The sequence below is a fragment of the Terrapene carolina genome, unplaced genomic scaffold (assembly GCF_002925995.2).
Source record: "Terrapene carolina triunguis isolate 2854851 unplaced genomic scaffold, T_m_triunguis-2.0 Scaffold96, whole genome shotgun sequence".
NCBI lineage: Eukaryota > Metazoa > Chordata > Testudines > Emydidae > Terrapene > Terrapene triunguis.
Genome location: NW_020664447.1, coordinates 69,095,008 through 69,110,383, shown reverse-complemented (window position 1 = coordinate 69,110,383; position 15,376 = coordinate 69,095,008). Strand labels below are relative to the sequence as shown.

Sequence of the window (15,376 nt, the reverse complement as noted above, 5' to 3'; positions counted from 1 at the left end):
CACATCAAAATACATAATAAATAGCACATTTTATCTCTGAAGCAGACAACTTCTCAAAAATTGTAGACCAGTGTAATAGTCAAAGACCAATCTCATTATACCATCCCGTCCATAAGCTTACCCAGCTTAGTCTTGAAGCCAGATGTCTTTTGCCCCCACTATTCCCCTTGGAAGGCTGTTCCAGAACTTCGCTCCTCTGATGGTTAGAAACCTTCGTCTAATTTCAAGTCTAAACTTCCTGATGGCCAGTTTACATCCATTTGTTCTTGTGTTCACGTTGGTACTGAGCTTAAATAATTCCTCTCCCTCTCTAGTATTTATTCCTCTGATATATTTGTAGAGAGCAATCATATCTCCCCTCAGCCTTCTTTTGGTTAGGCTAAACAAGCCAAGCTCTTTGAGTCTCCTTTCATAAGACAGGTTTTCCATTCCTCGGATCATCCTAGTAGACCTTCTCTGTACCTGTTCCAGTTTGAATTCATCCTTCTTAAACATGGGAGACCAGAACTGCACACAGTATTCCAGATGAGGTCTCACCAGTGCCTTGTATAACAGTACTAACACCTCCTTATCTCTACTGGAAATACCTCACCTGATGCATCCCAAGTCTGCATTAGCTTTTTTCACGACCATATCACATTGGCGGCTCATAGTCATCTCGTGATCAACCAATACTCTGAGGTCCTTCTCCTCCTCTGTTACTTCCAACTGATGCATCCCCAGCTTATAATAATAATTCTTGTTGTTAATCCTTAAATGCATGACCTTGCACTTTTCACTATTAAATTTCATCCTATTACTATTACTCCAGTTTACGAGGTCATCCAGATCTTCCTGTATGATATCCCGGTCCTTCTCTGTATTGGCAATACCTCCCAGGTTTGTGTCATCCGCAAACTTTATTAGCACATTCCCACTTTTTGTGCCAAGGTCAGTAATAAAAAGATTGGTCCCAAAACCGATCCCTGAGGAACTCCACTAGTAACCTCCCTCCAACCTGACAGTTCACCTTTCAGTACGACTCATTGTAATCTCCCCTTTAACCAGTTCCTTATCCACCTTTCAATTTTCATATTGATCCCCATCTTTTCCAATTTAGCTAATAATTCCCCATGTGGAACCGTATCCAATGCCTTACTGAAACGGAGGTAAATTAGATCCACTGTGTTTTCTTTGTCTAAAAAATCTGTTACCTTCTCAAAGAAGGAGATCAGTTTGGTTTGTCACAATCTACCTTTTGTAAAACCATGTTGCCATTTGTCCCAATTACCATTGACCTCAATGTCCTTAACTACTTTCTCCAAAAAATTTTCCAAGACCTTGCATACTACAGATGTCAAACTAACAGGTCTGTAGTTGCTCGGGTCACTTTTTTTGCCTTTTTTTAAAGATAGGAACTATATTAGCAATTCTCCAGTCATACGGCACAACCCCTGAGTTTACAGATTCATTATCCTTAACCTCCACTCCATCCTCAGTGTTTAGCGGTCCCACTTCTTCATTCTTTGTTTTCTATTGGTTTTAATTCCCTTTGCAAGGTCCCACTCTACATCAGGCATCTCCACACGACTCACATCCTCACTGGGGCCGGAAGGCTCACTGTGAACACTTGTGTCTATGTATCTCATAAGAGCTTCTTCCTGCTTAGATAGAAAAGCTTTGTTTGCTTGCTTTCTTTTTCTGAATGCTGTCCCAGAGGGGCATTTTCTTCTTTCACTCATGACTGTTGTTCTGTGCCAGCTATAGTGGCTCTCAACACTCAATTGAAGGGGACAAATAAGCAGGTTGGTAGCAGGGCCTGAGTGAGGGAAGATATTGGCGTCCTAAGGGCCTAACTGGCTCCTACTACTTCAGTTGATTGCCTGTTCTCCTCAAGTGGGTTCAGGGAAGCAGTAGGAAACAGGAAGCTCCCTGAGAAGCTGGTGTTAATCAGTCCAGGCTCCTCTGAGTGCTAGAGAGGTACATAAGAGGCTCCTCCTCCTTTCTCTCCCTGCAGCTCCTGCTGCTTTCTGTTATTCCCTCTCACCTTTCCTCCTGCCTGCCTGTTATGTCTCTTCTTGTGCCCTCCTTCCTCCAGCACAGCACAGCACTCCAGCATCTCTGTGCATTTAGAGCAGAGAGAATACATATGCACCAGCAGCAGACCCAATTTTCTACACTCTGGGTCCTAGTGGCGCACCCCCCCACCCAAAGTCTGGCACCTGAGGCGGCCGCCTCAGTTCTCCTCATGGTAGGCCAGCCCTGTGAAGGGCTCTTGACTCTGGAGCTTACTTCCCTCTACTCCAGAGGAGCCCGAGTCTGCAGATCTTCACAGCATGTTGCAAAGCCTGTGTATGCTTTCACTGAGGGGATGGGGAGAGAGTTCTCAGTCCTGGTGGGTTGGGAGAGCTTTACCATTGAAAGTGCCCCTTTTTTAAACCCTGTGTGTCCCTTATGTATAGAATGTTGTATGTTTCATGCATCAAGAGCATGGATAGTTGCTTTTTTTATAAATCAAAAAGGTCAATCAGGTTTTAAAGATGGAAACAAATGCAGTGCTGAGATATGATAGCTGGAGGTATGCACTCATGTGAAGAGTCGAAGACTAAGCCTACGGGGCTGTCCTGCACCACGGCTTCCAGAGGGGAATTGCAGACAAAATATCAAGCATATAGGTATGGCTGACAGTGTTAAAAGCAGCAGAGAGATGAAGGAAGATGCTGCTAGAGGACAGCAGCAGAAAAGTCATGGGGATGGTGGATCACAAACCATGGAATGGCTAGCTGGTTGACAGCAGTGGGCAGTGTTAAAGCAGGGTGGTTAGAAAGTGGCAATTCAGATGGGGACAGATGAAAGAAGGGGCAATCTTTAGTGAAGATAAAGGCCAAATTATCAGTTGGTGGGAATGTCAACCTTGAGTTGAAGGAGGCTGAACAAGAAGGTGAGGTGGGAGGCCAACAAGCCAGACAGGTTGCCAACGTGGAAGTTGAAGTCACCAAAATAAATATCAGAGATTATATTAAGAGGGAGATGCAAATCAGAGGGGAAAGAGATTGGAGGGAGTCATACTGAGAGTAGATAACAGCAACATGGAGTGGGAAAGGAGAATAGAGTCTAATGGGGCTCCAATGAGAACAAATGGGAAGAGATAAGAGGGAGGAGTTGAAAGTGTCAGGAGGAGGAGAGGAAAAGCTTGACCCCCCCCCCACTATGATTCAGCTGGGGATGATTCATGGTAACAAGGGTTTGAGAAGCAGAGATCATGGTGTGAAAGCACAGACCATGACAGAGTGGGGGGATATAGGTTACTGTGTGTCCTAGGCAATGGAGAACGTGAGCGATGAAGGAGTCGTGGATAGTGGCCATCTCTTCAGAGATGGAACAAATGTTCCAAAAAGAGAATGGGGGAGACTGCCAAGGGGCAGAGGTGGGGTCTGCCAACAGAGGTGCCAGTGGGGCAGAGGTGGGGTCAGAGAAGGTACAGAAGGGGCAGGGAGGGAAGGAAGGTTGCAGTTGGGTGGTGTCACTGGATTTGTTAAAAACAAGAAGTACTGGAGTTAGTTTAAATGTATCAGTCCAGGTATTTCCCTGCTACATGGGCAGACTTCACACCTCAGTAACCCCCAGATGCTAAATGTCCTCTAGAGTTGTGAGTATCCCCTCAGGCTACATGAAGTCACATCATTGTACTGATATATAAATATGCAGAGACTACAGTAATCTGAAGGGGGTTTCTGTGTTAACCTCCACTGCAGTTGTAATCCAATCCCAGTCCTACAGCCAGGCCACTTGCACACTTTTTATTGGCCTGGCATGGAGAACAATCCAATGACCATGCATGAAAAGCTCCATACTGCTAGTGTTTATATGCAACACTGCCATCTACAGAATGGGATCATTATACCAGATGGCAGGTACCTGTGCTATTAGGACAGGAGGATCTACCGTTACTAGTACTGTGAAATCCCAAGGGTCCATGGTGTGCATTATAGTGGCAATTGGGAAGTCCTAGGTGGTCACAGATTTGTTTCAATATATTTTTATTAAGGAGTCCTTTTTTGTTTGTTTCAAATTAGGTATTCTGTATTTTATTTGGTATCTGATATTAACAACTTAATGTAATTTATTTAATTGCCTGATAATTAAAACCCTTGACTGACTAGATTCAGTTGACTCAATGAGCATTATTTCTATTTACCACCTTCACTGTCGCATTTAGCATCCATCTCATCCCCGTCCACCATTAGAGAGCCTTTTCCTCTGCAGCTTCTGCCTCTGGAACAGCATTTCTGCATCTCTCTGCTGTATCAATTCTCCATTTGATTTCAAGCCTCATTGCATCTTTCCTCACTTATCTGTGCCTCTTCACTTTTCAATAATAAATATCAAAGGGGAAGAACTCTGTAGAATACTTTAGGGATTCAATTTGTATGGAGGATGCTACTGTACTTAAAGCATCAATTACAGAATTCAGATCCACACTTCCCCACTGGTGTGTGGAGCTGGGGTTCCTGTCTCTAACTGTACCATATTTGAGAAGGCACTTTGCAGGCTGACTTGTTATCTCTTTCCTTGCAGCATGCCATTGATGCAGATAACGCAGGAGTCAGTCCCATAGGAAACTCTTCTAACAACAGCAGTCACTGGGACCTTGGAAGTGCCTTTTTCTTTGCTGGAACAGTCATCACAACCATAGGTATATTTATATTTTAAGGGAGATGGTGACATTGAGAAGTGGAGAATAAAATAAGTTTCATTAGAACTCAGACAGGCAAAGCAGCAGAACTGCACTTTTGGGGGTGCTTGACTGTATCATTATGTGGTGTATCTGACACTAAGCTGTGGGGTGCACATCAGGAATTACTTATATAATGAGAGGCCAAGAAAGCAAGACTGAACCAGAAAGCAAGTAGTACAGAAATTTTCACAGTTCTGTAACCCTGTTACTACTAGTACAGGTGGCCGCCTACTTGGCCATGGCTACGCAAGCCAATTCTGTCTCTAAAGGTCAAGCACAAGAGCCAGATACTTCACATGCAGCTGCAAGAAACCCTGCAGTGGTCACTAATGGAATAACTTTCCTACAAGGGTAATTTCTTCCTAACCACATCAGTCAGTGGTTGTCGTCATGCCCTGAAGCATGAGGGTTTATATCCCTCATAAAATTTTCAAAATAGCTATTTTAACCGGGGCTATACTCGGTGTCCATATAAATGTCTAATCCTTCTTAAAATCTAAGCTTTTGGCCTCAATGATACCTGGTGGCAATGAGTTCATCAAGTTAATTATGCATTGTGGAAAAAATAACTTTCTTTTACCAGATTTTAAATTGTTGTTAAATATCACTGAATGTAGCCTTTCACATAATTCAGGAACAAGACGAAATAGGAGTGCCAAATTTACCTTTTCTATGCCACTAATATTTGTATTAATCTGTCAGGTTCCCTCTTACTTGTATCCTCCTAAATAGCCCCAATCTATTTATGAATGAAATCTTTACCCCTCTAATGACTTTTGTCAGCTCTCTCTGTATTACTTCTTCTGAGGACACTCAATTGATGATCTTTGCCTTTACCAGTAGCTTATATTTCTCAATGACTGAGGTGTTACTCATATGGATTCATTTTTATATGAAAAAATATTTGGGAACGTCACAAATGGCATATTACATTTCATAGCCCTGATTTAGAAAAGTATTTAAACATATATTTAGGCTCTGACTTCAGTAGGATTAAGTACATGCTTAAAGTCAAGCATGTACTTAAGTGATCTTCCTGAAGAGGGATACTTTCCTGAATCAGGCTCTGTCGATTGCATCAATTAGGGTCTGGGTTATGAAAATCAGCACTAGGATTTATCAGTTAGAATGTTGAATCTAATCTGATTTGTTTCTTTATATCTTTAAATAATTCATTTGTAGGTGTGTGCTAATTTTCAGAGTAGTCAAGCAACAAACCACTATAATGAAAGGGTTTTAATGGAGACCCCAAAATAATCTTAACTGTAATGGTGCGGGTGTTACAATTATAATTCCTGTTTCCTCTCTTTAACGGTAACCATGCTTCCCAAATAGAGACATAATGGACACTGAAGTCATAGAGCACTATATAGAGGCACATGGAGAATTGGGGAAAAGGAGGTGTCTGTGCAAACTGCAGTGGCTGTAGGTGTTTCACTTGTTTGCACAGAGGCATTATTGTTCTTCCTCCCCTAGGGGGAATGCACTCACTGTCAGCCCTAGCTACACTTTTAGAAATGTCACAGCGTGTTCTCCTCTGCACACCCAACGCTCCTGGCACCTTCCATGGGCTAAGGGGACAAGTCCTTCCCTATGCTTTCCTGGCACTCCTCTCTAGATAGTCCAATATTTCTGCCAGGACTAGCCTTCCACAGCCCCCTTGCACTCTGGCTGTAGTAAGATTGTGGAAACCTTTGGGCAAGGGGCTTCCTGCACTTTACAGCAGTTGATAAGAGAGTTGCTCCCTGTAGAAAACTGTATCCTCAAGGACTCCTACACTGACAATGAAAACCTTATGTCTATGCAAGAATCTCAGACACTTGGATGGAGTTCTGAGGTTTGGAACCAGAACTGAAGCCCAAACCAAACTTGCCCAAAGATGTTCAGACTGAACAGAGAACAGGTAATTATGTGTTAATTAGCGCTTGTGCTCTGAGGCAGCTCTGTGAGTTACCTTAACAATGGGCAACATGAAGACATATAGGAGTCTTTATTACCACGTTAACAATGCTATTTAAATGTAAATAATCTCCAGAGGGAATTCTCAAAGAGCTGCTTGTGAGAGCCCATTAAAAATCATGAAAAATAAAACTTAGGCTTTTTTATTATTAAATTGAAAAGAGTGAATAAAAGGAGTCCTTGAAGCCTCATGTTAGCACAGCAGCCAGGACTGGAAATGGCAATTCGTACAATCTGCAATAAAGAGCCTATGTAATTCAGAGCTGAAAACCGGGAATGAGAATATTCAGGTGAGTCATCCTCCCATCAGGACACAATTGACAGAGTTCAAATGCTGCTGCTGCAGCAGCAGCATGGAAGAGATAGGCTAGGGCTCTAATCTAAAGGTTTCCTGTAGCTTATTGTGCAGCTGCCACGCTGAGTAAAAGTAGCCCAGTTACTCAAACAGCTTTAATTAGGAAGATGAGTTCAGAGAGAGATAGTAGTAGTAACTGAGGGTTACATGTGAATAACTAATGCTGGTTTCCAGTGGGCACCACTAAAAAGGCTGGACTGACTGACTTCTGTTCAACGGGCATAATGTGGTGGAGAGCATGTAAGGAACCTCCCTCTTCTTGCTCAGAAACCATCTGCAGACTGGGTGTGGCATATAGGCACCTGCACAAGAGGCCATGTCTGAATTGTGAAGTTATGATGATGATTTTTCTCTCCAGGGTATGGGAACATCGCCCCAAGCACTGAAGGAGGCAAAATTTTCTGCATTTTGTATGCCATCTTTGGGATTCCACTCTTTGGCTTCTTGCTGGCTGGAATTGGAGATCAACTAGGAACCATCTTTGGGAAAAGTATCACAAGAGTGGAGAAAGTTTTCCGAGTAAGATCATGGTTAAAAGTCTTTGCTGGTGTGGCCTGACTTGTTTAATCTCAAATACTATTAACATTACAGAGGATCTTAGAAAGTTTTGCATGTTGGGCACAAATATCTTTAATTGCATAGCTTGTTTGTGTGATCTACGTTTCCTGCATTGAAAATGAAGACAAAGTGATAGATTCTGTGGGACCAGGTATACAGAGTAACCCTCAGTTGCATCAGTACTGAAAACAAAGTTTTGGAAAGCCTGATTTCTGGGGTGAACTATATAGAACTCAGGGAGAGAGGCAGCTGAAAGGTATCTATGTAGAGAATAACAAACATACGGGGCCAGATCCACAGTTGCTATAAATTAGCATAGCTCCACTGACTGTGATGGAGCCTGCTGAGGATCTGGTCCATAGTTCTCCCCTTCTCTATGGCCTTTATCACATTTGGGTACTACTTATACATTTAATACCAATTTCTAATTATACAAAATGTTCTGAAGTTGAAGGGACCAAGTGCAATGACCCCCAACTTACTGTCCCTGATGTGGTTCATTCTGTTGAATTACATCCTCCATGGAAGTACATCAAACACTTCACCTGGGAGTGGTATCACAGCACTGGCTAATGCTGCTTTGCTAACATGGTGGTTTCACTTTAAGGATTCCCCTTTTAGATGCAGGACTTCCAGGAATGATGTGAGTATATCGTAGTTCCTTGGTATGTGGCATAACTGGAGGCAAGTCCTGTCTGGGGGACGGGGTAGATGGGGGTGGAAGGGGTTGTCCAGGCTGACTATTTTAATAAGCCTCCATCTCTAAAACATTCCCACAGATACAAGGCAAAATACTTGTAGCTGATTTTGGAACTAAAGTAATTGAGCATTAGACTGGCGTATGAGTAATTTCTCCGATTAAACTACCTGTAAAGAGTCCCAGTCCACACCTTAGGAATATCTTTTGGCCTTCATTTTCAAAAATGACTAGTGATTTTGGATGACTCAATTTTTACATGCCTGACTAGAGACAGCTTGAAAAGGCCTGATTTTCAGAAACTGCTGAGCATCCACTTTCTGAAAATCTGATCCCTTGAAGATGTCTCAAGTTGGGAACCCAAAAATCAAGGGACCCAAAATTGCTTGTCACTTTAGAAAATTTTGCCCCCCTCGGTCATATTTTCTATTGCATCCAATTTGCTCCCAAGAATGATTTGAAGTATTCCAATGTGGTTCTTCCAGGGAGAAAGCTTACCAGTGGGTAAGCTATGGATTTGGGAATCTGGAAACCTTGGCTTTATTCCCAGCTCTGCCATAGACTTGCAGGGTGACCTTGGACAGAATCCTTAAACTCTCAGTTTCTCTCTCTCTCTCTCTCTCTCTCTCTCTCTCTCTCTCTCTCTGTAAATATGATGATAATTATATGTACCCATCTTTTAGAATTACTTTGAGATCTAAAGCTGAATGGAATTGCCACTCCTGCCTTTGGAGTATTATTCTCACACCCCACCACAGTACCTTTTTTTTTCCTTTCCTTGATTTGATGCCTTTGTTCCTCGTTTCTCTCCCCAAACCATTCCCCCCGTTGGTATTTGCACCCTTCCAAAACCTTGCATTGCAGAGCTACACAGATTTAATCCTTATACTTTTTTCCTCAAATTCATCATTTCAACTGATTGATCATTTTTGTTACTTTTGTTGTGACGTCCTTCAAATTTGTCTACACCTGTGTGGTGCTGAGGTGGGACAGCTGAGTACAGTATTCTAGGTGGAGTTCTAGAGTTCCCAAACATCCCAATAACATCTAAACAGACTAGTCTGAGGAGTCACCTGACAGCAAAACTGACATTTCATGTTACCAGGCATTTTGAAGCTGTAGCCAAAAGGGTGGGCAGAATAGAGATGAGGGAGAATTTAGCTCAGCCTAGAAACTCTTAAGATATTTCCCCCCTCCTTAATGGCAAAGTAACTGTAGATCTCAAATGCTTAATTAACTTAGGGCTTGTATTCCTCCCAGTACACCCCTTGAGTAGATGGGCGGTGCACTGCAGAGCTCTGTTGGTGATGTGATCCTCTCAGCACTGTAGTTGTTACTGCAGTCTAGGGCTACAGTAGCCCTCTGCTCCTTCTGTTTACCATCCTCTGCAAAGAGAGGATGATGGAGCTGTGTATTCATGGATGCATTGGCTCCACCTCTCAGTGCTCCCTCAGCATCCCCCAGGTATCAGTGTGCTAGGATCCCCCGCTACAATTGTGCTCCAATGTGTGTGAGTGTGCATGGTTTCCCTGAATCCTGCTTTCATTCCCTGTGCAGTGGAACTGCACTGGTTCACCTGGATGTGGGTTGTTTTGTGGCTGTGTAGAGAGCTGGGGAGGGTGACAAGATTTACCTGCAGTGCAGAGTTCTTATCATTCAATTCCTTCTCTTACCACTCCTGTTGCTCATTGCAGCATTACCGTGAACAGCCATCCCACAGCATGTGGCAGGCAGTTCACCTTTGACATCCCAGAGCATATCTGGAAAGGTAAAAGGAGGCTTCCTTCCCGAGGAGTCACACTAGCACAGTTTGGTTGTCTGACAAGACCTGGGCATCCTCACAAAATCTCATTTAGATCTCAGCATAGATTAGAACCTGAACACCACATTTCCCTCACACACTAAACAGCCCATGTGCGCTGCACTCAGTCATTTCAAGAACAGTTCACACTACAGGCTGTGGGTGGAGGGAAGAAGAGAGCTGCTCTTATGGAATGTGCGCAATGCCCACGTTATTGACAGTGTTTCGGCAGAGGAGTTGGATGCGTGCCACTCTTCAGCTGGTATTTCAAGAGCAATTTTGGCACTACATCTGAACGTATAAATAGCCACCAAAACAGCCATTCATTTGCTTGCAATGTATAAACTTGTTGATTCCTCTTTAAGGGTCTTAATTATCCTTTAACAGCACATTCAGTTCGGGTTTGACAGGGAAGTCGCTGAAGGTTTAAAAAAAAAAGGGCTAAATTTTCCTCTGCTGTGTGGGTGCACTAGTGAGCAGGGGCCTATAGGGAGTCTCTTCTTCCCTATACAGGCAGCAGGGCAGGATCTCTCCTTAGTGCTGGAGAGCACTAGGTGGTGGAACCTGGCTGCTGGGCCATTCTCTGCAGCCTCAGGAGGTGTGGTCTGCTGGAAAAGGGCTGTGTCCAGGCCTACCACCCAACAGGTGTGTATGCTGTGGTCACTAGCATTCTTACGCAGGGTCACCTGCTGCTGCTTCAAACCAGTATTAAAATGCACCCTGTGTAATCACCCCCCAGGCCCATCTGAGGGAATCCTGGATAAATACGATTTCTAGTAATGAAGGTAATAACAATAATCACTTTTATCTGACAGTGCTTTCTAGGCACTTCAGAAACTAACTTTGAGTCAAGGTGGCCATAAGCTTAATAACACTCCTACATTCGTAAAGTATTCTGTGCACAGCCCAAGGTTGCTTCTGCAATAAACATCAGTGATTTAAGAATCCTTAGCATTAAAAACAAACCATTTTCTTTCAGTTTGTTCCTATATACACACAGACTATGAGCTACTAAAAGTAGAAGGAAAATTATTCCACAGTTTGCCTTCTACGGAATGTACCCTTTGCCATTATCATAAGGTTAATTTAGGGCAAACTAAATAGTTATCAAATTCAGATCTTTAAAGACAGTATAGAATCCAAGTTGAAAGAAGATCCGATGAGTATACTGGAGTAAACCTACTCTGTCTTAAAATTCAGTAAAAGAACATTAACATCCATGAGCTGTGTTATGCCTCTAAGGCAGTGGTTTCTCACTTTTTCCTTTTTCATTTGCGGACTTCTAAAAAATTTTGAATGGAGATGTGGACCCCTTTGGAAATCTATTGTCTGCGTAGTTGAATTCTATTCAGTCAGTTTTCAGTCTAAGTCTTTCACGGACCCTTTAGACATAGTCTGCGGACCCCCAGGCAACTGCAGCGTCGCAGACCACAGGTGAGTGGCATAGCACTGCATTAGGAGTGGTGCAGAGGTCCACTACCCCAGATTGAACTCTGGGACGTATTATGTGTAGGCAAACTGTTCCTTATTGAAATGGAGGGACTTAACAGATCTAATACATCTGTTATCTGTTCTTCAAGGTTTCAACTTTGATATGCCCTTTTGATCTTCCCTTATGAAGTCTGACATAGATACATGAGGTCTGGCCTTAAAGTTCTTTGAAAGTAGCATTCACTATTATTCTCTAAACAATAGTAGGTTTAACACAGAGTTGCTCAAACATCTTGTCTGCACTTCCATTGAACCCCATGAAAAGTACCTCCTAGTGACAAATAAGAAAAAATCATACTAAAAACCTGATGAACACCTTTCTTCTACTGTTTTCTAAACAGATAGCATTTACTTCACTTTCTGTGAACTTGTTTCTTCTTTGTCTTCCTGGATACATCAGATCTGTTCTCCTTGCTCCACTCTCCCTACCCCCACTGCCTCAGCTTCCCTGTCAGTAGAGATTTGTGGCCACTTTGAACTCATTTTCTATAGTATAACTCTTTAGTACTCTTTAGAGTAGAAAATGAGGTAAAAGTGATTGCTGGAGCAGACACTACTACAGGAAGGCAACTATTTCAGGGGTGAAGCAGTTTAAAACCACTGTTATTTCCCTCCTTTTAGTACCTCCCCTCTTCCCTCCACATTTGCCTTTTTATCTGTCTACTTGCTCTTTTTCATTCTCTCATTTGTTTCCTTCTCTCCCTGTTCTCTCCGTAACTCCCACTTTAAACTTGTAATATTATTTGAGAATCCGATCCCAGTGGAGTTCTTAAGCAAAGATTCATTTCAAATGAGACCTGCATCTTCCTCAGCACTGAGTATTATAGCCAGGCTGGGGGGAAGTGGTGGTTACCTTTGAAGTGTCCTGGTTGTCTCTTCTCTAGTAGTGTAATGTCAGGATCCAGAGACTCTGCTTGTTTCCCAGCAAGCAGGAATTACTCACTGCTTAGACCTCTGTCAGATCCAAACTTGCATCCATTTTCTTTCTCTTCGAGGAGCTGAACCAGGCACACAGATGGGAACATTCTCAAACACAGAAGTTCAGATGCAGGTCAGAACTTAGCCATGACAAGGTGTCACTGTGGATTTACACCGATGAGATCAGAAAGTGACCCAGAGTTAATCAAATACAAAGTGGGGAAATCTCAATTCTAACCTATACTGATACATTCACTAGGAATCACCTAAATGCAACCTTGAATGTCTGAAGCTGGATGCCCTTTCCTTCAGTTTATTTTTCAAAGTAGTAGAAGCTGTGCCCTATGCTTGACACTCACAGTCCAGGATGGACTGAATTAGTGTTTAAATAAGTGGGAGCTTAGTATGTCTACTTCCCAAGTAGATCCTGAAATATAGAATAAATCAACGTTTACCTGTGTCTATATGAAGTTCGATTACATTTATGTTTTGGGCCAATATCAATGTATATTAAACCACATACTCAAAAATCATCAAAGGATCAAATAATTTTTGCAATCTTCTTTTGAAAACAATGTTACTCACTGAACTTTCCTGTGAGTAAAAGTCACATCATCTATGTGAATTCAAGAACTGCAACAGCAGGGTGAATCAGAACAATGATCCCTCTCTCTAATACAGTATCCTGTCCCTGATGTTGGCTGATGGGCAGATGTGTCTGGGCAGGTATAAAGCCCAGCATAATGCCCTGAATGTGCAATGTTATTCCAGGAGGGTATAAGATTCATAAATTGAGACTTCAGTCTCCTGAGCTGTTAGTCTGGCACTTTCCACCAACATTTATTTCAGCAAAAGAAAATCATTGACAAAAGTTGGATCAGCCAGTATTGAAATGAACAGGTTAAATCGTAGCATTTAATCTCAACATTTTCATTTCTGAAAACTAGTTGTATTAGCAGGATCAGAAAGAGATACCATCTATTTAATCCAGCAAAGTAGCAAGTGCTGTGATAGTTTTAATTTGAATTCCTTCCCACTGGTGAGAATGACATTTCTTTTCTTGATAAACTTGTTAAGTCAATTGTAGATTCCTTTGAGGTAGAGATGATGTAAACCATAGTCTCTGGGAAGCAAATACTTCTGGCAGACACAAGGTTACCTTGCTATTAAAAAACAAAAAGACGATGTAACCCTTGGAGAGAATCATTACACAAAGCCTTGAAGTAAATTGACATGAAACACTTTTTATTTGGGTTCTATGATTCTGTTTCTCTATAGCAGCAATTGGAGATTTGCTTCTTTGAAGTTATTTCTTTTTTGATTCCCATATAGCAGAGTATCGTGCTTAGAGTAAACTGCGAGGAGAGAGCTTGTATGGACAGAAGGAAGTTTGTTAGTGATCAGATTTATAAGACCACGCACGAAGTGGAAGTGGTTTTGAACACAGTTTCACCAGACTGTATGGTCATGTGTTAACTGTCTACCAGTTTAAAAATCTGCTCTAGAACATCTACACTACAAGTCTATGAGCAAGGTCAGATGCACTAAACAGAAATAGGCCTTAGAAGGTTATGTGAAATTCATTCAAACTAAAGATGGTCCTGAACCCCAACCTCAGATCTGAACACCCCTGAACTCTGGGGTGATTGAAAACCAAACCTAGATACAGATCCAAGTTTTGCAAATGTTCCCTTGACTTGAAAATTGGCTAAATCAAAACCCTGGATCCAAACATTTCCAAAATATCTAAGAATTCAAAATCCAGATGGGATCCAAAATTCAGAGGTTCAGATCTGAGGTTCCAAGTCTGAGCCATCTCAGATTTTTATATATGATTGCCACGATGCATGACACACTTCCTCTATTTAAACCTTTCTTATTCCTTCCCCAGTCATGGATGCAGAGGGGCTCCTCTGAATTATTAGCACTGGTTAATCTAGTTCAGTAGTAGATAAATTGTGTGAAATTTCTGAAAGTAATACTAGTGACTGGACTGGATTGGTTACTGACTCTATCAGTTAATCCATCCATCCCATACTAATCACCTTAGTGGCTGAGCTTCTGATAGCTAAAGCCAGGCAGTTTTCCAGATAAATCCAGCAGGACTGAAGTAAAGTTCCAGTAGTTTCTTGAAAGGTAAATTTCATTGCAGAAGCAGAATATGACACATCACCTTTTTGTACTCTGAGATTTTCTGCATTTCCATGAAGAAGGTTCTGTGGCTTTTTGATTTTACAGTTCCCACTGGATCACTTCATTTCTTGAAAGTAGTTACCTTATTCTAATGCCTTGGCTGGCATGTGCACAGGGCAAAAGTTTCTTCTTTGATTTACACTATAGATCTTACTTTGCCCTTGATCCCAAGACAAAACTTCCACTGACTCCAACTCAGGTTTCACAGAAAGGTACAAGTGGAGAACAGAGAGATCTGTAGTGCAGGTAGGAGAGCTGCAGTGAGGTGGTAAGAGTTGTTCCTCCATATGGTTTGTAGTTGGACAGACACTCAAATACTAACAAAAATGGTCCATTGCTAATATGTTAACCGGCATCATTCTGCAAAGGTGAGACCTAATAATGCACTTTGACACATAAAATAATAATACCTAGCTCTTATCTAGTGCTTTTAGCAGTAGATCTCAAAGTGTTTTACCAATGAAATCAGGACCATTGTCCTCACTGTACAGGTAGAGAAACTGAGGCACAGAAGGGAAGTGACTTGCTCAAGATCACCCAGCAGGCTAGTGGCCAAGCCAGGAACAGAGCTTGTGTGTCCTCAGTCCCAGTTTAGTGCTCAGCCCATTAGGCAACACTGATTCTCAGAAAGAAACAGCTTGAGCTCTATCAACCTTTAAAACAGTTTACTGGGTCATATTCTGATCT

At 42.2% G+C, this 15,376-nt stretch overlaps 1 protein-coding gene across 1 annotated transcript in view; it reads left to right on the top strand.

Moving 5' to 3' along the window:
- KCNK10 (potassium two pore domain channel subfamily K member 10) overlaps positions 1-15,376 on the top strand; it is a 103,029-nt gene that overhangs the window by 63,239 nt on the left and 24,414 nt on the right. Inside the window, exons 3-4 of the mRNA XM_024215864.1 lie at positions 4,558-4,675; positions 7,390-7,550. Of these exons, the coding sequence (XP_024071632.1) occupies positions 4,558-4,675; positions 7,390-7,550 (279 nt within the window). The remainder of the gene's footprint in view (positions 1-4,557; positions 4,676-7,389; positions 7,551-15,376) is intronic.